Genomic DNA, 23,031 nt, shown 5'->3' on the forward strand with positions numbered 1-23,031 from the left:
TAAGCATTTGAATATATAAGTGTAACGATTGCAAAGTTTAGATAGGGAAATCAGTGAAGTTGTGCTGTAGCAGAAAATATTATAAAATTTATGTTATGACTTCAGAAAGATACGAAACTTTAGAGGCAAAATTAAACACTCTTATTATTGAAGATATTTAATTGCTTTTTTCTAGTACAGTTCGCAGACTGTTATACAGTATTTATTCGGATGGAATGGATCACATCAGATAAATTTACACCTTTGCTTTAAAGGAATGTAACAAGATATGATTATAATATTAATATATGTTTAATAATAAGAGCGGAAGATATCGTTAATGTAAGCACATATTGCTAACAGTTCAGCGTTCTTAAAACTAAATTTTAACAAGTCTGCACATGAATATATTATAGTTAAAGTCTAATTAATAGCAGGCTTATTTATAATAACTAGAAAGCTGATCGTGACGAAAACCCAATCCATTACAATAGCATCGAAAACTCCATTCTGTGACACCATAAATTACGTATGTTTTAATACGCTACTTCTTGAGTTATCTATATTACTGCCAGACATTACTCACTAAAGCTCCTTAAAAATAGATTTACTACTTCAGCGATTGTTATCAATCGGGGATAGCTAATAGAAAGATTCGGAAACACGATAATAAATTATCGTAGCTGTAATAGGTAATTTAATCCGTTTAATTGGTTAATTATTTATAATTATTCATTGATTGGGTACGGGTACCGATTACTTTTAAGATATATCTTTGATTTTAAGCACTATGATGCAACCAAGATAAATTAGCTTTTAAAAAAAAATAAAACGCTGATAATTATAATCACTTGTTGATTCATTCTACTGAACGTAATACCACTATCTTGGTATTTGGTCACATACATTTTAATACATCGTTCCGTATATTTACTTAAAAATAAGTCTACTACAGCAAGATAGAGCTTATAACCGAGTTTTGTGTAAGATGTAGATAATTTTAGCGGTAGCATATAGCAATCAATCAATTTGCAACGCAATTGAAATAACAGGTCATTCAAGTCATTTACCTGACCCAAATTTAAACTGTAATTTTAACAATTTCAGTGAATATTAGCTATTATACGATAATTTAAAACCTTAATTTATGTGATGTTGGCTATTTTAAATTGTATGTTAATAGATGAAGGTTGTAAATTTCCCTTCATATTGAAATTACATTTAGTTGATGCACATTCTTGATGAAGATTCGTAGTAAACGTATAATGTTAAATTGATCCAATGTAGTAAAATACGTTTTTGACTGGCTGATTGATTGATTGATTAATAATATTATCAGCAATATGCTTCGAATAACTGACGTCTAGCTAAACGAAAATTATAAATTAGATTAAGATTCATTATATAGAAAGTAACTACATAAAAATGTTGGTAATTAAGCATATCATTAATTGAATAGAACAGAGATTTCCATGTCATTCTGGATAAGAACAAGTAATAGCAATACTAGTTAGTGATTTAATTATTCTGTAACTCACTAATTATAAAAGACCAATATCATTACTGCCCCTTCACTGCAGTATAATTATATTAAAATTTGTCTGGCTTTTAGATTGAAGTCTTTGAAATTGCAATTTCTCCATTTGTTTTAATAACATAATCATGCTAATCTTTTTATGACGTCAGCTGTTATTGATTACGATTACTAACATAAAGTTTGATTCAACCTCGCCTATATTATAATGAAGAAAGATATATTATGTTGCAATATTGATTTAACATTAATTAATTTTTCCTCATGGTAACAGTGGCAATTGCATGTTTGTTATAAATTGGAATAATAATGATAGCATTGTCTTATGTATTATTATTATCATTTGAAGCACCGATCAGTTTTGATTAGTCAAGTATTTAGTAGCCTGAGCATCTAATCTCTTTTTAAGTTAACACTAAGCAGCTGAAAGGAGATCGACGTACCACGCTACCGCCATTGAGAGATGGACAAATTTACCGAAAAGACGCCGCAAGGCAATATTCACAACGTCAAAGTAGAAGCCAATCCAAATTATAAACTTAAAAGACTTATCTACAGCCTTTTTGTTGTTGTCATTTTACTTGGACTAGTAGTTGCAGGTTTAGCAGTATTTGTGGTATTCAACTCTAAAGCTCATGTTCAAAACGACGTTTGCACCACTCAAAATTGCTATCAAGCAACCTCTGATATATTGGCGTATATCAACGAATCTGTTGATCCTTGTCATGATTTCTATTCGTATGCCTGCGGTAGATGGCTAGCAAATAATCCTATCCCTGTCGATCGCCCACGGCATGGAACTTTATATAAGATTATTGACAAGAAGGAAATGATTTTGCGACGACTTCTCGAGCGTACAACAGCTGCAGCAGCCAATGATGGAGAACGAAAAGCAATCATGTATTTTAAGTCTTGCATGCAAGACATTTTTACACAAACAGAGAGCAGAAAAGATCTTATTGCAATGATACGACGATTGGGCGGTTGGAATGTTATTCCAACATTAAAACCAGCCGATATGACAAATTGGGATTATAATTCTGTTATGGCACAACTTTCTGCAAAATATGACGTCGATACTTTATTTTCTATTTGGGTTGGCGTGGACTTAAGAAATTCGAATGTTACTATAATTGAGGTAAAGAATAATATTTTTGTTATGATATAAATTATTATGCTAAAACTATAATGTAGCATGAAGTGGGTATAAATGCAACTGACTAACCATGAGATATTCATAAATTAGTAAACATCATTCTATGTTCAATTATATTGAAATCGTACGATTGATTATTAGGGTGTTTTCGTCAATTACAAAGTATTAGCATTACTATATTATTAATAGTTGTCGTAAATATCAATTGTACTATAGAATGTAGCAATAAGCGAACATTTATGGGTAATCATATGAGATCGCTTGATAATAGTACCTTACTTGTTCTGATTGTGGATCGAAAAAATGTGAGCTCATCAAAATTTTTTGCGTACAACTGCTATAAAAATATCATTCACTTAGTTTTATCGTCCAGCAACAATGAGTACCACTCAATTCTCCGATTGTAATGCATTTAATTCAGGTGAAGGCCTTTGAATTCTTGCTTGAATAGCACGATAATCTAAGCAAAATATGAAATTTAAATTTATTCACCAAACCATGTCATTTACATGTTGTTTATTAGATTGGCATAAATATATTAATGAATTTATGATTAGAGGAGGATCTCAAAACTGTATATACGAAAGACATATGATTGAATTTTTTAAATATAATTTATGCATTCATATGTTCAAAGTCATTATAACGGTTTCTATTAGCAAGCTGGTAAATTTCTAACCTATTTATATTGTCTAATTGAGATACAGATAGACGCCGTTTCTTCCGTTATTCATTCTGTTTATATCTTCAAAAATTTTCGTTATGACGCAGTGGCATTTTTAAGTCTACAGCTTGGGACGATATCATAATATCAATAATTTCTCCATATGTTTATGATTACTCATATTATAATATTATTATTAGTTGCCTTAATTAAGTTAAATAGGATCGTAATTCTTTCAATATTCAAAATGTAATGGAAATCGATACTGTACAGATGGAGGGAAATATACTGAACTAATACACTTTTCTATTTGTATGATTCATAAACCAGCACAAAGAAATATATGCTGTAAAAATGAAATGTACAGCAATCAATGAATTGGATTTAAAATATGTAAAATCTTCTTTCTATGTAGACATATGATGTTTAGGGCATTTGCTTGTAGTCAATATAAATTTATTAATATTCACTATTTTATTCATAATACAAAAACTAGTATAACATGTAATATGCTGAATCTATTAAATCGGAATTGCTACTAGACAGTAAAGGTAGTAAAGATAAATTAATTACTATTGCTAGACAGACCACGTCTCCTACATAAATCAAATTTAGCATTTATACTTATAAAATTAATACTATAGTAATTATAATCAATTAATATTTAGTAACCTTAATGAATGATAAGCACGAAGTAAAATATTTTTACGCAATCGCATGTATGACTTTATATTTTCAGGAATTTTTGCAATTATACTATCTATCATGATTTACACAAATTAAATAGCTATAAGACAGTACGGAAAAGCATCAACGGTTATTTTATTTGGTGAAAGAAACTTTACAGATTCTTTACAGCTATGTTAATTTCGGATTTAAATATATAGCTTTTTAAGCTATTGGATGTAATGATGAATTGTACTTTACCTTTAGCTGCCATTAAACAATACAGTATTAAAATTATTACAATTAATTCAGTATCGGTGTATCTGGTACATTTATTTTAATCTTAACCAGTTCATCGAACGTTCGTAACTCTTGTATACTTTTATTCTTAGATGACGCAATCTGGACTAAGCTTGCCAAATATTGAATTCTACTTCAAACCGGACGCGCAAGCGGTATGAACTATCTTACAAATTTCAAAACTGTATGCCTCTAAGATGCAGTACATAATAAAGAATGTGTATTAATTGACGCATTATGGTAGTTCTAATTTCTATCTTTGACGTCTAGAATAATTGAATACTTATTCCTATACCATTTAACTGTTATACTAAATTATAGGCAGTACAAGCTCTAATAGAGTATATGACTGATATTGCAATGCATTTGGGAGCTACGGATAGAAATAGAACCAGAGAGAAAATGACAGAAGTCTATCGCTTCGAGCAAAACGTTGCTAAGGTAAGAAATATGATAGCAAGTAATCCAGATAAAGAGAAGGATTAAATTTTCTATATATGATCATAAACGTGATTGGAATAGAAAGGAAATGACTCTAAATACATTTTCTATTTTCCCTCTTTCTGTATAGACACATATTCATAAGCTAAATAAAAGAAACGAAACATTGTTCTATAATAAAGTGAATTTAAGCGCTGTAGAAAATGTCTGCCCGGAGGTAAGCTTATAACAGAGATAAAATTTGATTTAGACTAGTTACGACATTCAATACGGGTTAAATTTCGGAATTCCTTTTAAATTTATTTCTTCGTAATTGCCACCAACGAGGTCAATTCTAACATTTAGTAATTCAAAGTACCTTCAAAATTCAATTTACTTTGCTTCGATTTAGTAGCATAAGGGTTTAGCATAGGCTTAAAATATTGCAGTAGATTAACAGAATACTTTGGTAATAGAACAGGATATGCACATATTAGTATCTCAATTTTAATGGAAAGCATATACAACTCATTAATATGATAGTCGTATCATACGGGTACTATCAGGCTTAATTTATTCCATGGCAATAATGCAGAAATTTTTAAAATTGTGATTTATTGCACTATACCAAACATAGAGCTAGCGAACGATCATACTATTCTAGTTTCTATCATGTCATCAAAGACATACATAGATTGTTTCAGATCATAAAAATTGAGATGCTGTTTCAGTTATAATATACAATAATTGTCAAGTTAAAAGTTAAATTATAATTAGATCACTTAAGTGAACCATTTCAATTCTTCTGGATAAATTATGTACAAATTTTCAATTTTCATCATCAGTTTGAAATTTACTAAATTAGTCATCAGTGTTTACTAACTGTATATCATGGTTATCTATGATAAGAATTTTTTCATATATATATTTTCACGTGCGAGTGTATGTAAACAACTTTAGCGGATGCTAGCTGGTTTTCGGTGTTGGCGGTGTGATTTAATATTTCCATTTTGTTACTTCTGTAGATTAACTTCAATTCCTATTTGAAATTAATGTTTGGCCGAGTTATTCCTTACGACGAACCTGTTATAAATTATGCAATGAACTATTTTAAAAGAATGAACGACTTACTCACCAATACAACCAAAGAGTAAGTTCAATATATGCAATCTCTAGCTCCGACTAGTATTATTCAATTCGCCATATATTTTATGAACATTACTTGTATACCTGTGGTGTTTTTCATTTTAAAATACGCTTTCTAAGAATTTCTTTTTTACTGGATCAATTTCTACTCAGGACATTAAATAATTATCTAATTTGGCATTTCGTGAAGACATTTGCACCAGCTGCAGACTCATACCTTCAAGCAGCTTTTAATAGATATAATCTAGCCATTGGTGGTAGACAAACAACAGGCTCACAGGGACTAATTTGTTCATCTAGGACCGATGCTGCCCTAGGCATGGCTGTCGGTGCTATGTTCGTAAAAGATTCCTTTCCAGGTCAAAGTCGCACAACGGTATTTAATAATTGCCTGATATGAAATATTTTATTACTATTAATCTATATAGATGTGTTTACATCACATTGTAAATAGTAACGAACATTCGTATAGTTACTGGTTCAACTGTAATATCCATTAATTACTTGTTGTCACACACCACTAGGGACAAAGTAAGTCTACACACGCCAATGCTGACGAAAAACGCCTCTTACTAACGTAAAGAGACGAGATTAGCTATATCACTTAACAGTTCAGCTTCTATGACCGAATACTATTGTATAGTTATATCGTCACTGATAGTGTAGACGTTCTAAAGTTATAGAAATTAATATGAATATTGTTTATTAAAGACTTCATATAAGATAATTAAAAATTCCTGTTATCATTAACTAATAGTAAACTAATAAAGAGCTTAGCTCTTAGCACAAATGACAATTCAACACCTTAACAATATAATTAATTAAACGTAATCAATTATCAAGAACACTAGCAGTGCATTATGATATTAATCGAAGACTAAGCAGGTTACATGAAGAAATGATAATTAATTAATAAAACGCCAATTCACACTAACAATATTTAATATTACTTAATAATTACGACAAGCTTACGCATCATAACAATTGTATTTTAATGATTAGGCCATCAAAATGGTAGAAGATATTCGGAATACATTCATTGCGGAGCTTCCCAACTTATTTTGGATGGATAATCAAACACGATCTGTAGCAGCAGATAAAGCAAGAGCTGTTATAGCACAAGTTGGTTATCCGGCATTTATTTTGAATGGCACCAGATTGTCTAATTTCTACGCTAATTTCTCCGTTAATGATAGTTATTATTTTATTAATACTGTTCGTCGGAGAGCTTATGCTTTACAGCTTAATATAGCTCGTCTTGGCAAACCTTATGATAAAAAAGCATGGATAGCAACTCCATCAACAGTGAATGCATTTTACAGCCCACCAAGAAACCGTATCACTATTCCAGGTGGTATCTTACAATCGCCAGTTTATAGTAATGACTACCTACGAGTGTTAAATTATGGTGCAATCGGATCTGCTATAGGCCATGAATTTACACATGGCTTCGATAATATAGGCGGCCGTTACGATAAAGATGGTAACTTAAGACAGTGGTGGAGTGATAAAATATTAAAGAATTTCAACCAAAAATCTCAATGCCTAGTCAATCAATATTCCAATTACACCTACTTTGGTTTAAATCTTCGGGGTTATGCAACTTTAAGTGAAAATATTGCTGATAATGGCGGTCTTGGACAATCATATCGAGCCTACCAAAAGTACGTTAAAGCATACGGACCAGAGAAACAACTACCTGGTATTCCACTGACAAATGAGCAATTATTCTTTACTGCTTTTGCTCGCGTCTGGTGCACAGCAGATAAGGAATATTATGGTAAACATTATGTTTCGAGCAATGTCCACTCACCACCGAAATTTCGAGTTTTAGGAACACTTCGTAATTCTGTAGAATTTGCGAATGCTTTCAAATGTCCCCTTGGATCACCTATGAATCCCGTAAAGAAATGTAAAGTATGGTAGACACGCTCTTTTACTCTTATTAATTTTAACGGTTTGATATCTTAACGCAAGCCATTCTCGATCTGCGTTGGATTTTCCCTAGATAACTTTAGTGTGGATAAAATAAAAATACTGGGTTGATAGTCAGACTTATTATACCTCCTATATGATAATAACGGGTAAATTCTATAGAGCTGATGCTTACATTTGTGTTGCTATTGATAATAAATCTACTTTCTAAATTGAACCCAATAAGAGCAGTATTTAAAACCATACCATTAAGTATAGAATTTTTTTTATCTACAGTAAAATAAGACAGTATATTTCTATACTCAATACACTTAAGTTATTTCATTTGTATTATTATAGATTGCTTAATTTTAAAAGATACATTATGTCCTAATTTAACTAATGAATACTGATTTAACACGTATACGGAATGTAAAACGTTGCTTTATCTATACTAAAGCAGTTTATTAGTCGCTTCATAAACTCCGATTAGATGGATGATCCAGTTATAAAAATTGTTGTATTATGTATATTATTTTGACCCCATTACCTGATCTTAAAAGTAGCATCGGCGATATTTACTGCCTACTAATTAAGTTAACTTGCTACTAGATCGGAACAATCCTATATTTGCAAACTGTGGAATTATAATAAACACTGGCAAAAGTACACTATGTCAGCATAGATATAAATGAGAATGCATTATTCACGCTGTATAAGAAGTTAAACATCTTGCTGTAGTTGCAATTATTTAAGTTTATTAATAATTATAGGCTTAAAATAGAATGAACAAAGACAAAAAAAATTGTTACATCATAAGAGGATGCTACATCATAGTCTGCGAAATAAATTTGATCTGCTAAAATAGAGATTTAGCAATTGCATCAACCAAATTTTTACTTTATGAGGAATTAAAATATATTTTAGAATTGTATCAGTGTTAAAATTATTTCTTTTATTAATTAAGTGATAGTGAAGTTACATTTTAAAGAAATTTTTCGCAAAATTGATCCTGTAGTAACGGTTGTTTCGGATGCTAAAGTCGAAAATTGTTTGGTAGCCTAGATTTAGTGAAATGTAACAACTGACTGACACTTAGAGATTGTGAATCACTTGAGATATAGATTTTTTATGGCATTAGTAAACTTACATCGAAAAAATGTATATGCGATTAATTAGTAAACTCCATTGATATCAGTAATACGAAAATTAATTTCAGCTCGTTATTTTTGCAGTTTATTATTGCCTTGAAGCCATGTTCTACATAGCAAGTTTCGTTTCATACATTGAAATTGATCATTTATTGCTTATTCGAGTACTTTATGAAATATTAGCTTAGATCTCCCTTAGAAGAGTACGACTTAGTGTACCTTAAACCAAATTAGGAAGAATTTATAAATATAAATACAAATTCATGCATGAGAGAGTGCGATTTGATGACTCCAAACGGATAGCATTTTAGCTTTCTACTTCATTGTTAAGTAATTCAATAAATTATCTTAGTTATATTTCTGATTAGGATTATTCGATCAATACTGATTGCATTTCTTCAGAATCTTCATTGCTGTTATCGTGCGGACACTCCATAACTTTCGTAAAATAGTTTGATGGAGAACAGGTCATAAAGAACTAAATGCAGGCTTTTGTAGGTACTTCCTATCTAAGTTATACTATTTCTCCTATAATTATTTTTTGAACAAAGTAATTATGCCGCTAAACTAATATTGACATTCACTAATGACTTTTCATGAAATTCGATAGCTTATAGCTTGCAATATAATTTTGCATAAGAAAGATTTCTATTGTAACAGTTATGACTGCAGAAAAAGTATATTATGATTGAAGTAAACATTTTGTAAGTGATTAATCTTTCACTGGAGAATAATTACTATATACTGCTTCTTTTATCTTAGACATTATCATATAGATTATAAATTAGATTATAGAGGTTATAATAGCAAATGGAATCTTTATGATAATGTTAAAACTAAAACATTTGTCAAGGACGTCGTAAGATACTGCGAAAAATTTATCGCCTAGATAGTATAAAATTAAAGGCGTCGCTTAATACGGGAATTTACAGTGATTAATGCGGTCTACGCTTAGTCTATTCATAGATAGAATCGAAATATCCGTTATTCTAAGTTTGAAGAAATGAAGCCCTTACATATTACTAAGATACTTGAAGACTGTCTGATCCACAGCTATTAAAGATGGAGAGGCGGATATAATTGTTGTTGCCTTGACGTTGCAGTACTTATTTGCTACAATATGGTTTGTTCTACGTAATTGCTGAATCATGATATACAGTGATATAATGCCACAAATACTTATAAATTGAAGATGGAGAGGCGGATACAATTGTTACCTTGACATTGCAGTACTTATTTACTGCGATATAGTTTTATTTACGTAATTGTTAAATCATGTCATACAATGATATCATGAGATAAACACTTATAATATTCCATCTACTCAGCCATGGCATTACTTAAAGTGGCTTATCAAGAGATAATAATAGGGAAACTGGAGGCATGGCATGGAATATTTCAATATTAAAATATTACGCGATAATTCTTTACCATCAAGGAAAAGTTTTCTCCTCTATCTTTCCATCTGTCTCTTTTATAAATGATCTAAAAATGCTGAAAAATCAAACTTAAGTACTCTAGATGTTAGATTAATAGGCGTTGGTATGAAGCATATGAGGTTTTATAAACAATTTCGCGTTGATTAAAGGATAATGAAGTTGTAAGCTTAAATGCATAAGGCTGCAGCAATGTTTACACGTATTAATTAAGTTTATTAATATATATTGGCTAAATTTACTTTGCAAAAGAATAGGAAGTGAGGGTTAAATACCATAATATATTCATAAACTAAAAATTATGACGTAAATCGAACCGTGTTTTAGAAAGCGAAGTAGCAATTTATTCGATTAAAGTACAAAATTCATGGAAAACTTCTATTTGCTTTAAATGAGGCTACCCGTACCAGGCGTATTTAACCACGTGTATATTAAAAGCAAACGTATAGCCCAATCATTTTCTTTAATTTCTTTGAAAGACTCTAATGTAAACAGCGTTTATGTAAGCATAATTATTTTAAATCATTAAGACTCTATTGTATCATTTATAAATTCAGATTAAATTTAAATTACCATATATTTCTTCTATATAGTAGTAGAATATGAATTGCCGAGATTTTTTAACACTTCTCCAGTATTAATTCTTAACGACGGCGTGGTAGCCAGGGCCGTGAAGTTTTCGCATTTAGCACTAATTGTTGCGATATTAATACGCTATTGAAAAAGATATGTCTTCCAAACGAGAATTAGGAGAAAATTTTGAAGGAGTACAACAATCGAAAGTTCGAGTCGTCAAAGGTGTTCAAGATCGTACACTAGTTATTTTCTTGTTCGTCTTGGTATTATTGCTTGCTATTGGACTTGTTGTGGCTATAGTTGTCATCAAAGGTCATACAAGGACTATCTATGTCTACAATAACACTGCTACTACTAGCAATGTCTGCACTACTTCCAGTTGTTATGCTACGTCATCTGAAATCTTAGGCACCCTTAATACATCCGTTAATCCGTGTGAAAATTTTTACGAATATGCTTGTGGTGGCTGGCTTTCTAAAAATGACATTCCTGACGATCGATCTACCTACAACACATTTACTACCGTTTCGGTGAAAAATGAGAAAGTCATGAGAAGAGTCTTTAATGTTAACTATAAAAATCAATCTGGTGTAGGTGAACAGAAAGCCATCAAATATTATCATTCCTGTTTTAATGATCTTTATACCGAGAATAGAAGCCGCATTGATTTAATGAACATGATTAAAGACCTAGGCGGATGGAGTGTTGTACCAAGCATCATGCCAGTCAATTTAAATACTTGGCAATATAATCCAGTTTTAGCTAAAATCTCAGCCAAATATGATGTCAATCCTCTTTTCAATGTCTGGGTTGGTTCAGACTTAAGAGATTCTAAGAAAACTGTTATTACGGTCAGTGTAATATTTATGATGATTACTTTCAAAAGTTAAACATATTACCTTTAATACTGTCTTGCAATCAGATTTTTTAAATTGGTGATTTCAATAAAGATCCCTGGTGGTGTCTTTGTGAATAATATTAGATTAGATATTAACTACTTAGGGGGGGGGGGAATCTTGGCTGGAAAAATTAGAATTGCGTAGTTTTTAGATTCAAATTAGCTAGGCTGTTTGAAATTAACTGCTCCTCGTATATTTGTATTTTATGCTACTAAAGTGTACTTTCATTCACGTACGGTATCGCATCTTCGCAATGGTTGGATAATAGTATAGCCTATATCAAATTACATTCGGTATTTTGTGACTCAAAGTCCTCGTCCTGCTAGCTTTGATTGCCCGTACTCTTTGTTCGAAGTTTAAGGCGTTTCTAGCATATTTATTTGCACAAGCCGTAGATTAGGCCTTGCCATTACGATGCTTTGGGATAACAAGATCAACAATAGTAAAACTGCAAAGTAGTCAGCAGCTAACATGTTTTATTTAAGGGAATAAAAATGGGCTATAGAAATTGATGTTAGCAGTGATTTATTGGTAATACTTTCGGTATTCGATCTCTTATAAATGTTAAATACTTTTGATATTTCTTACTTATTTTCAACATTAATGATAATAAACAAATACTACCGTACAACAAGAATTGATAATAAAAGAATGGATTGATTGGAATGAGTAAAGGTTATAGTGGAAGGAGATGGGTTCTTTCTGCACTGTATTAATCCATTCTCAATTATACTGCCCCGTGCTATTTACAAATTAATGCGGAAAACGATTATTAAATCTCTGTAGAGAATTAGCTGATTTAATAGGAATATGACTCTTATTTACAATTTTGATATTTAGGTTCTGTAAATACTAGAAAATTTTGTACGGTCTAAAATTTCGTTATCATGAATTAATGTTAAGAAGTACGACGAGAAGGATAGTTTAAAGCTCCTATAATTACTAAAATTAAAAGCATGATACAGAATACCTATTAGAATATAGATTACTTAAAATACTATCCTACTGTACTACAAAAAATTTAAATTGGAACCGATCTTGTTATCAGAATGGATAATGAGGTTATGATAGTTATGTCGTATATTAAATACAAGCCAGTATAAACCCGACGTAGCTGCATGTACAGTACATAGATTGTTCTATTTTTCTAGATTTAATGCTTTAAGCAGAAAGCATTCGATTTGAGTGGCATAAATTCATTCAACAATAATTACATTTAATTCTAAGAAAAAAAATAGTCTTTAAGGTAGACTAATAATTCTAAATTTTAATACGATACTAGGTATTAATTTATTCCCTATGCAACTTGCATGATTATTCAAGTTAATTTTAAAAACCAATACTGAAGCTAAACAATTGCCATTGAGCTAGTTTCATGTTTTTCAAAATTGTTTCTGTGATATTTGTTGGCTAGCATTCGAGTGAAATAACGTTAGCATCTCTATCGAAGTTATTGATTAAATTCTACTTATTTAATAGACGACACAAGGTGGCCTTACTCTTCCAGGAGTCCGATATTATACAGTCAATGAGACACATTTTGTAAGAAGAAATAATTGCAACTACATCTGAGTAGTGATACCATACTAATGTAAATTGCACTAAGTCAGCTACTATCGAATAATGTTCAATGACAGATAAATATTTGATGTACTTAGGCCGTCGTTGCATTTATTGAGTATATGACTGATATTGCTATGATAATGGGAGCAACAAATAGAACTGCAACCAGAGCTAAAATGGTGGATGTTTATCGCTTTGAGAAAAAAATCGCCAGAGTAAGTATAAGCTTAAAAAGGGTGATTTCAATTTTAGCAAATCAAAGAATGAAATGCTATAAAATGCATATCTTCTTGTATCATATTTTAATTAAATCAAAGTATACTTTTTGATACATCAGATATCCATTTAGTGCTGTAATATTTCTTTCCAAGTTAAAATTATCGGTTGAGACTCATGATTGATATGCCTTTTCGAATTTAGGCTTTCGTTCATAATTTGAATAAGAGAAATGAAAGAGCGGATTATTTTAAATCAAGCATTTCCGGAATGAAAGCTGCTTGCCCTGCAGTAAGTTTTATTATTAAAGTAGATAAATAATTTCAGGTAGAAAGAACAAATATAAGGACAAAACTAATCATTGATATTTGATACGCCAGATTGATTTTAGCTTGTACATGAATACACTCTTTAATAAAACATTTCAAAATAGTGAACCAATCGTCAATTACGCCATGCCTTATTTTGGTAGAATGAGCGCAATTGTGGCCAATACCTCGAGCGAGTAAGAGTTTCACTAAATTATGTAGTCGACAGAGTCTTAAGCATTGCAGTCCTCGTGTTTTAGGAGATAGTGTTAACAAATAGAATCAGTTTCAGAGTTACGGTAGAAATTTTACTGAACTATATGCTACATTGACTAATTTCAGAACAATGAACAATTATTTGATTTGGCAATTTGTGCATACTTTCGCATCTGCTGGTGATTCCATGTTGCAAGCAGCATACCAAAGGTATCGCAATGCTCTTTATACGGCAAGTGCACCAGCTCCTTTATGGAGAACATGCGCTTATAGAGCGAATTCTGCTCTTGGTATGGCTGTTGGAGCTATGTTTGTACGTCAAGCATTTGCCGGGGAAAGTCGTATAACGGTTAGTAGGACATTTATAGAATAACGCTATGTTAAGAAGGGCCTCTCTACCCCTAATATTTGATTTAAATTGATAGCTAATCGCCTAAATTGTTTTATGTTTATCAACGGTTCAATATCTATGTGATATCATATTGATAGGCTAAGAAGATGATTGAAGATCTTCGCTCTGAATTTATTAAAAGTCTGCCTACGATAGCTTGGATGAATGATGCGACGCGCAAAGTTGCTGCCGATAAAGCGAAGGCAATTTTAGAGTTGATCGGTTATCCAGATTTCATCCTTGATAAAGCTCAGTTGGCTCAATTCTATTCTAACTTTCCTGTGAATGAGAGCTATTACTTTATTAATGTTATCAACAGGAGGAAATACTCATTAGCTACTAACTTAGCTCAGTTAGGAAAGCCATTTGATAGATCGCTATGGTCAACTACGCCTGCTATTGTCAATGCATTTTATAGCTCAACGAAAAACCAAATTGTGTTTCCCGCCGGTATTTTGCAGTCCCCATTCTATAATAAAAATTATCCTAAAGCATTAAACTACGGTGCAATCGGATCTGTCATTGGGCATGAAATTACTCATGGATTCGATAATAATGGCCGTCGTTTTAATAAAGACGGTGAACTAGTTCAATGGTGGGATAATGGTACCATCGCTAACTTCAATTCAAGAGCTAAATGTTTTATTGATCAGTATGCTAAATTTCGGTACTTTGGCTTGCCGGTCAATGGCAATCAAACTTTGGGAGAAAATATTGCCGATAACGGTGGAATGGGTCAAGCTTTTCGTGCATATCAAACTTATGTTGCAAATAATGGCCCGGAACCACGTCTACCTGGTGTTCCATTGACCAATGAGCAATTGTTTTTCGTTTCATTCGCTCGTAATTGGTGTGGAAAAGATACCTTTCGCTATGGACTTAGTCTTCTTTTGACAGATTCTCATTCTCCCAAAATATTCAGAGTAATAGGAACATTACGTAATTCCGCAGATTTCTCCAAAGCGTTCAATTGTCCAGTAGGATCTCCTATGAACCCTGCTCAAAAGTGCAGTGTTTGGTAATTTAAATTTTACATTAATTCACCCATGCAACTATTGCATCGGCTTTTAATCCATCGCTTTGCTCTGTTTGCGTTATAATGTTAGTAAATATAAACTAAATGTAATTTTGAGAATTAAGAAATAAATTAGCAGATTTGTAAAAGTTTCCATGTGCTACGTATGCTATTATAAAATTGCCTCGAATAATAATTATCGTTCAAACTAATCCTTCATATGTTGCTAAATCGTAAACGACATCATACCAACTTCTCTTGAATAGCATCGGCATCGTACTATACTATGGAAAGTTTTAGAAATCGTCACATCTTCTAGACTAAATATAGGTTTAATACCAGTTTGATGCTACGAAAGGCTAATATAATAAAAGTTTACATTACAGGGATTAAGTGGCTCAGTTGCCGAATATATGAGTACTGATACTCTACCTTCAACGTACATAATACGAAAGTAAACGGAATCTCATGTTATGGTCATGAGACTATTGCATGATCGCATTGTTGATTACCTTTTGCATAGTCAATTTAGAAGAAAGTAATTCTGTTTATTATATTAATATATGCTTAGTCCTATTGTATTAATGATGAATTTGATGAATTGATCGTCGAACCTTGCAACAACCAACAGTAATCAGTACAGTCAGTACACAGTATACTCGTATACGCAGTGTATTTGATGCAAATATAGTTGCTATGTCTATCTCTACCCAGAAGGGATTGATGAACAGTTGAAAAAAGCAGAAAGTTTACTACGGATTATTATTATGCTGTCAAATTTAGGTTGCGTATTGCAAGTCACTACATGATATGATTCTAAGTGCTAGCTAATGCTGTCATGAGATTTTGATATACGAGTGTGGGATAAATTAATGCAAACGGGATAGTCGAAATCTACCATAAACTACTACAGCTTGTAATAATAGGAATGATCGATAGAAAAGGGCGTAGCTTTTTGAAGCACTATATTGCAATCACAGCATAAGTTCTTACTAATAATAAAGACCAATGGTATCGGTTTTAACTTAATTTAGAACATAGAGAAATCGTCAATAAAGTTTACTGTAATTTACCCTATATGATGGCTAGGTATGTTTATTATTAACTCAAGCCAAGATTTCAAGCTAATTTAATTGTTAAAACAGTGATCATCGGTACCAGGTTGCTGAATGCTGGATAATTATAATGAACTAGATAACATTATCCAATCATCTTCTTTGCTATTGTTATGCTGTATAATAATAGATTGATGGACTAGTGGCTATTGTTATCGAGTTTATAGGAGAGGGAAATTATTAGCGTTTACTTATGGGGATTGGGTTGGGTTAAAGATATCATTAATTGACTATAGTACTGCCGATCATTGCTAGTTTACTGGACAGGCAGTAAACCAGATCGAAGTTACTTAAAAAGCTAACATTGCTTTCCAGATTCTGCTGTAGACATTATGGCTCGCCCCGATGATGGAATGGAGGAACACCTTCAGGGATATGAATATTCCAAAGTTCGTGTTATTAAGGGACTCAAAGATCGCAACCTAGTTGGAGTTTTAGCTTTGTTAGTTGTCTTATTGCTGATTGGCCTTGTAGTAGCAGTGGTAGTACTGCGCCAAAATAAAAGTACCGGCGGTAACACCGCAAGCAATTCCAGTGTCTGCACTGAATCGTATTGTTATACAACATCAGCGGAGATTTTATCTACCATCAATACTTCTGTTAATCCTTGTGATGACTTTTTCCAATACGCTTGTGGCACTTGGATGGCTAACCATGATATTCCAGATGATCGTTCTAGGTATATGACATTTACCGTAGTGTCCGAAAGGAATGAAAAAATCCTACGAAAGCTTCTCTCAACTAACGTTTCAGCACAGAGTGGCGTAGGCGAGCAAAAAGTTGTAGGATATTATCAGTCTTGCTTCAACGATATTTATACTGAAAAGGCAAGCAGGCTCGAATTAATAAAAAGAATTGGAATGCTAGGTGGATGGAGTGCGGTTCCAAGTATTATGATTGTTAATCTAAACACTTGGAATTTTAACCAAACCTTGGCTAAGATTGCTTCTGGGTATGACATTAATCCCTTTTTTAGCATTTGGGTTTCTTCTGATTTAAAAGATGCCAAGACAACGATCATCGAGGTAGATTTGATTTTCTGTCGGCTAGTTGATTTCTAATTTTTTATCTGCTAAAATACTTTTCGATCTAAAATTTTACGTATTGGAGATTTATGATACCCTAATTTAGATAAAAAAAAAAGATTATGGAGTGATAGATTTATATAAGGATTTTATGCGTGCTTAATTAAGAATGCGACAGCTTAATTCAATCATGTCGGTAAGCGTTTGAATTCAGTATCTGCCATTTAACGAAAACGAAATGAAAATTTTCCCATTTCATCACCCTTATACAAACATAGTACAGATATATTAATAGAAGCGGTAGTACGTGCATTGTATATTTATCATGCTAGTAAACGTTTTAGACTCGATATCTATCGCTTTATAAATACGTATATAGAATTTCCTCGATCCGATGGCTTGTAATAATAAAGTAATTTATGATATAAATAATCTTCCATGTACTTTATTTATTTAAAATGTGAACACCAATCTGTCGAATTTACAGCTTATCGGAATCGAAAAAGGTTCCATGATTCGGATATATACTTATAGTTTATAGTTCAGCATCGGAAATATTGCAATTCTAACATTGATTAATAATAATTAGAAAATTATGCAGTATATTATGCAATGTAAAAGGAAGGGGTGGTGAATACTTTCGTTAATAATTTCGAAATTTGCCGTATTGAGTCGTATAGTACGGGATGCTTATTTTTGCATTTTGTTTATTAATGGAAGGTATAAAAAGCTCCGTATTAGTTAGGAAGACCGTCTCTAGTTCTATAGCTTAGAGTGAAAGATAATTAAAAGAAAATTATCACAAAGCTTTTTTGTTACAGTTGCCATTTAATCGTCAGTTCACATTCTAAGTATTTGTTCACTATCACTGAAAAGAGCCCCTACTGGTACTAGTATTAAAATATTTCACAAATAATCAGAATTTTTATGTTTACTGTAATATCGATTGATTTATAATACTCTATTAAGGCTTGCATCAGCTTAAGCTATTATTATATGAGCTTGTAAAATAATGTAACAATTTAGTTGACTCGGTAACACATTAAAAACGAAAGATATCTGTGGGTTGCCATTATTATCAAGTGACTGTCATTGTACTGAATAGCATGTATTACTGAACCAAAAAATTGCTAAAATAAATCTGTGAGAATGATTTGCATAGGCTTGATCGGATCTCGGGGATTATAAATCGCATAGGTCATAATATGTAGCAAATTTATTAACTAAGAGCTGTATGGAGATTGATAAGTTAACAACTATTCTAGATTCTAAGTGACGCATCTATCAATGATAGGCATATACTCGTATGTCAAACTACTAAAGATTAAACGTGATCTTCGCCTGAAAATCACGTTAGACGTCGAAATATAATTAGAAGAATTTCATAACTTAATGCTTTATGGAAACGAATGAAGACTTTAATTTTAGTTGTTGGGATCTGAAAAACCTTGTCTCAATGTGTCTTTTATTTCATCATTTTACAATAGATGACACAAGGTGGAATCACTCTACCAGGTGTTCGTTTCTATACTTACAACGAGACTCATTCGGTAAGTGAATAATGTTTTGCCTTGAAAGGGAATTTTAGATGGATAACTATTTGGATTACAGTAAATTTGTATTGTAGAGTTATTTACTAGCCATTTCGATAGGATTCGCACAATACAAAAAGTTTTATCAATATCATGGCAACTTATTTACTTATTTGCTGATCATTTCTGCATCAGGCTGTAGTTGCACTGATTGAATATATGACAGAAGTAGCAACGCTACTTGGTGCAACTAACAGAACGAAAACGATGGAAAAGATGACCGAAGTTTACCGATTCGAAAAGCGTCTGGCTAGGGTATGGTACCTGATTGTATCTGTTTTCGTTACCTTGCTATAGATCATTTCAGTTTATGTTTAAATCTTTTGAAATGATGTTGTGTATCATAGCAACTCACATATAGTAGGCATTGATCGAAAACGGAATTGTTTCATAAATTATCGATACTAATTTCACGTCAATTTATTGCTTTTAGGCATATATAAGCAACTTGAATTTGGAGAATGAAGCAGTCAGATACAACAAGGTTATGCTTAGCCAAGTTAAGGCTGCATGTCCAGCGGTAAGTTTCTAGCAGTATACGTGTCCTTACTTAGGTTTGTCTTGGCGACCACTTAGTGTTGGCCGCATAAAATTACAAATTTCCGATTAAATTAAATGAATTTCGATGAAATTCTATCCTTCGGTGCGTTATTGACATCATTTTCCCATTAGATTGATTTCAATCAATATGTAAACCTACTGTTTGGTAGAACAATTCCTAATACTCAGCCTGTCGTTAATTATGCAATGAATTACTTCAAGAGAATGAGCGCAATTATTTCTAATACATCTAAAGAGTAAGGCATTTAACTATAATGTTCAAACGTTATAAAATACGATTGTATCAGTGTTGTAATAATGACTAGTAGCTTAAAGTTAGAGATTTACCTAGTTCTAGTAAACTATTACAACGTCTATTTATACAATTTATTTTTTGACTAGGACTTTAAATAACTATTTGATTTGGCATTTTGTGAAGACTTTTACATCTGCAGCAGATTCGAAACTGTTGAGAGCTTACCAGAAATATCGTGAAGCTCTATATGGCAAAGCAACTCCTTCTCCGCAATGGAGAACCTGTGTTTATCGGGCCAATGCTGCTCTTGGTATGGCTTCTGGTGCGATGTTCGTACGGCATTCTTTTAATGGACAAAGTCGAACGACGGTAAGTGATAGTGTATATGACAAAGCAATGCATCTAGTTAACTCTTAACTATAGTAAATCAATCAGAGATGATATGGCGCTACTTTTACGCTCGTTATTTTAAGCATACTTAAATTAAAACTCTGCGTTTCTTTCAAATCAATGGATAATAGGCCCATTCTATGGTACAAGGAATTCGAAGTGCATTTCTGAAAGCTTTGCCATCGTTAAATTGGATGGATGCACAAACACGTAAAGTCGCTGCTGAAAAGGCCAATGCGATCCACGACCAGATTGGTTATCCAGATTTTATCCTTAATGAAGCCCAATTAGCACAATTTTATTCTAACTTTCCTGTTAATGAAAGCTATTATTTCATTAACGTTATTGCCAGAAGGATTTATGCTATGAAAGTTAATCTAGACCAACTTGGTAAACCTTTCAATAAAAATCGTTGGTCTATGACTCCCTCCACCGTAAATGCTTATTATAGTGCTAATCGGAATCAAATTGAGCCTGAAATAGTGATCTAAATATTTTTTTTACTTTAAGAATGATATCAGTTTGATAATAGCAATAAAATTATGTTCGACTCTGTACCAACGCATAGAATGATTGATAGTGATGTTAGTTCGCAGTCCATATTGAGTCGCTCAATAACATCAATGCACATAGTGATACACAGAAAAGGCTTGCAAAAGCTAATTTTAAGATCACCAAATAACTACCAGCCTCTGCTAGTGTTAATGACTTGTGATGTACATAATCTTTGCTATTTTTAGTTTTATCATATGGACTACGATGTGATATTGAAAACCAGCCGTTGTATGTAATCATACCCTTGCTGCTTAAGGTAGAGAAGAATATCTAAAGAAATTTGATCACTATGTTGAGGCCATTCTGTGGCAAAAAACATTCGACAGCATTCATTCATTAGCCTATTGCCGTGGCTAAATTTTATGCATGCACAAGCACCTGTAGTCGTTGCTGAAAATATAAAACACACGTATTCGCGATCAAATTGAATATTATTCAAAATTTATTCTTGATGTACCAATACTGCTAATTATAATCAAAGTTATTATGTATATTAGGCTATTGATATGAATAGAACTTTGTAAGAACTAATGCTCTGAAAACTAATTTTAAAGATTGAGTATAGGTCTCATTTATTGACAATGAGGATAATTTTCTAATATATCTTGGTATCGATTTCATTCGAAGCGAGTAATTGCTATATTCTATCTTAACCTATCCATCTTATTCGACCTAGAAAAAATAGAGTAGTTAGTAATAGCTAAAGCATATCTTAATTCTAACCTAGGTAAAATAGAGCGGTTTATTCCAATATCGCTTGTCTCTATTATTGTTATTATTACTGAGGAAATATATTTGTCGTCCATCATACATTACTTAAATAGCAAATAAAATATGTCTTCATTTAAGCCTCATAAGTTAGCGTACAATATTATTTGATGAGACATATACTGCACTTGCACATCTGGCGAAGAAATGCTGTGATCATCGTATAAATATTTTATAAATATATTCCATTCGTAGTCATACTGTAGCTGTACGGTATTCAATGGATTAATGCGACGTTGATCCAAATCTACCGCGTTGCTACTTAATGATCTTGATAGGGGAACGAACCAGATATCATGAAATTGATATCATTGGACACTTGACTAAGATAGGATTTAAATGAATGTTCATGCACTGCAGTTTCGACTTCATAAGCAATTGATCGACCAATGGCTTCTGCTTTCTTTCTAAAATTGCCCCAAAAAGTGCCATCACTTTTATCTCGATCCTTTTCTGACGGTGTTTTATTGTCGGAACTACAATTCCCATTCAGTATCGGATGGACGACGACATTATAAGACTCAAACAATACTAATAGGTAGTCTTGGCATTCTTGAAGTGAATATTGATTCGTGAGTTTCTTTTCATCTTTCAAAACTTGAAGTACTATTTCAGAAATAGCTCGTTCTGTAGCCATAATGTTAGCCGCTTCTTGCTTGTTTTTACCCATAGTACGTAGAGAGTTGTATCTACGAAATACATATGCCAAAGATTTATCTTGGGATGATAACGTGACCGCAACAAGAGATACATGATCTTTCTCTTTGATATGATTTACAACCATGGTCGATTTTGTGTTCGGGATGAGTTTAGCTCCACCATAACAAATTACTACTAAACGCTTAGTGTTTTGTTGTTCTACCAAGTTGAGTGCAAGATCGGTCAAGGTTGCACCATGACTATGAGCTAAAATAACACCGTAGATAACATTTGGGGGATCACAAGACGAATAGAGAGTTTGCATTTTATTCTGAAGTACCGTAGCTAGTCGACTGGCCGATTCGGCTTGACGATTGATTTCTTCTTGGTGATCTAAAAATGTGCTAAAAACATAATTGACTATATTGGTTCTGTTATGGAATAAGTCAACAGAGAATGAATTGGAATGCATTCCCAGTAAATCAGTAATCCTGGCAACCGAGTTTTGAGCATCAGCAAAACTATTTCCAAGTCCATTGACATAGAGGAAGAAAGCTCCTGATTTGAGTTGCATCTGGCAAGGATTACAATAGTTGGACAT

The 23,031-nt window shown here is 32.4% G+C and overlaps 3 protein-coding genes across 3 annotated transcripts; 2 read left to right on the forward strand and 1 right to left on the reverse strand.

The window, feature by feature from the left end:
- Positions 1 to 1,976: 1,976 nt before the first annotated feature.
- Positions 1,977 to 15,679, forward strand: TRIADDRAFT_63323 (uncharacterized protein; the record flags this gene model as incomplete). Its single annotated transcript, XM_002113394.1, has 9 exons — positions 1,977 to 2,651; positions 11,301 to 11,304; positions 11,699 to 11,793; positions 13,321 to 13,383; positions 13,500 to 13,619; positions 13,825 to 13,911; positions 14,001 to 14,125; positions 14,271 to 14,493; positions 14,634 to 15,679. The coding sequence occupies 9 exons, from the start codon at positions 1,977 to 1,979 to the stop codon at positions 15,555 to 15,557; spliced, it is 2,316 nt and encodes a 771-aa protein (XP_002113430.1). The 3' UTR covers positions 15,558 to 15,679.
- A 1,339-nt stretch (positions 15,680 to 17,018) lies between these two features.
- On the forward strand, positions 17,019 to 20,959 carry TRIADDRAFT_26381 (uncharacterized protein; the record flags this gene model as incomplete). The annotated part of the gene is made up of 7 exons (XM_002113395.1): positions 17,019 to 17,690; positions 19,178 to 19,240; positions 19,418 to 19,537; positions 19,716 to 19,802; positions 19,955 to 20,079; positions 20,225 to 20,447; positions 20,600 to 20,959. 7 exons carry the CDS (start codon positions 17,019 to 17,021, stop codon positions 20,957 to 20,959), a joined length of 1,650 nt encoding a protein of 549 aa, XP_002113431.1.
- A 1,094-nt stretch (positions 20,960 to 22,053) lies between these two features.
- TRIADDRAFT_57586 (uncharacterized protein) lies at positions 22,054 to 23,031 on the reverse strand (the record flags this gene model as incomplete). The annotated part of the gene is made up of 1 exon (XM_002113756.1): positions 22,054 to 23,031. One exon carries the CDS (start codon positions 23,029 to 23,031, stop codon positions 22,054 to 22,056), a length of 978 nt encoding a protein of 325 aa, XP_002113792.1.

The sequence above is a fragment of the Trichoplax adhaerens genome, genomic scaffold, assembly GCF_000150275.1.
Source record: "Trichoplax adhaerens TRIADscaffold_6 genomic scaffold, whole genome shotgun sequence".
Classification (NCBI taxonomy): domain Eukaryota; kingdom Metazoa; phylum Placozoa; class Uniplacotomia; order Trichoplacea; family Trichoplacidae; genus Trichoplax; species Trichoplax adhaerens.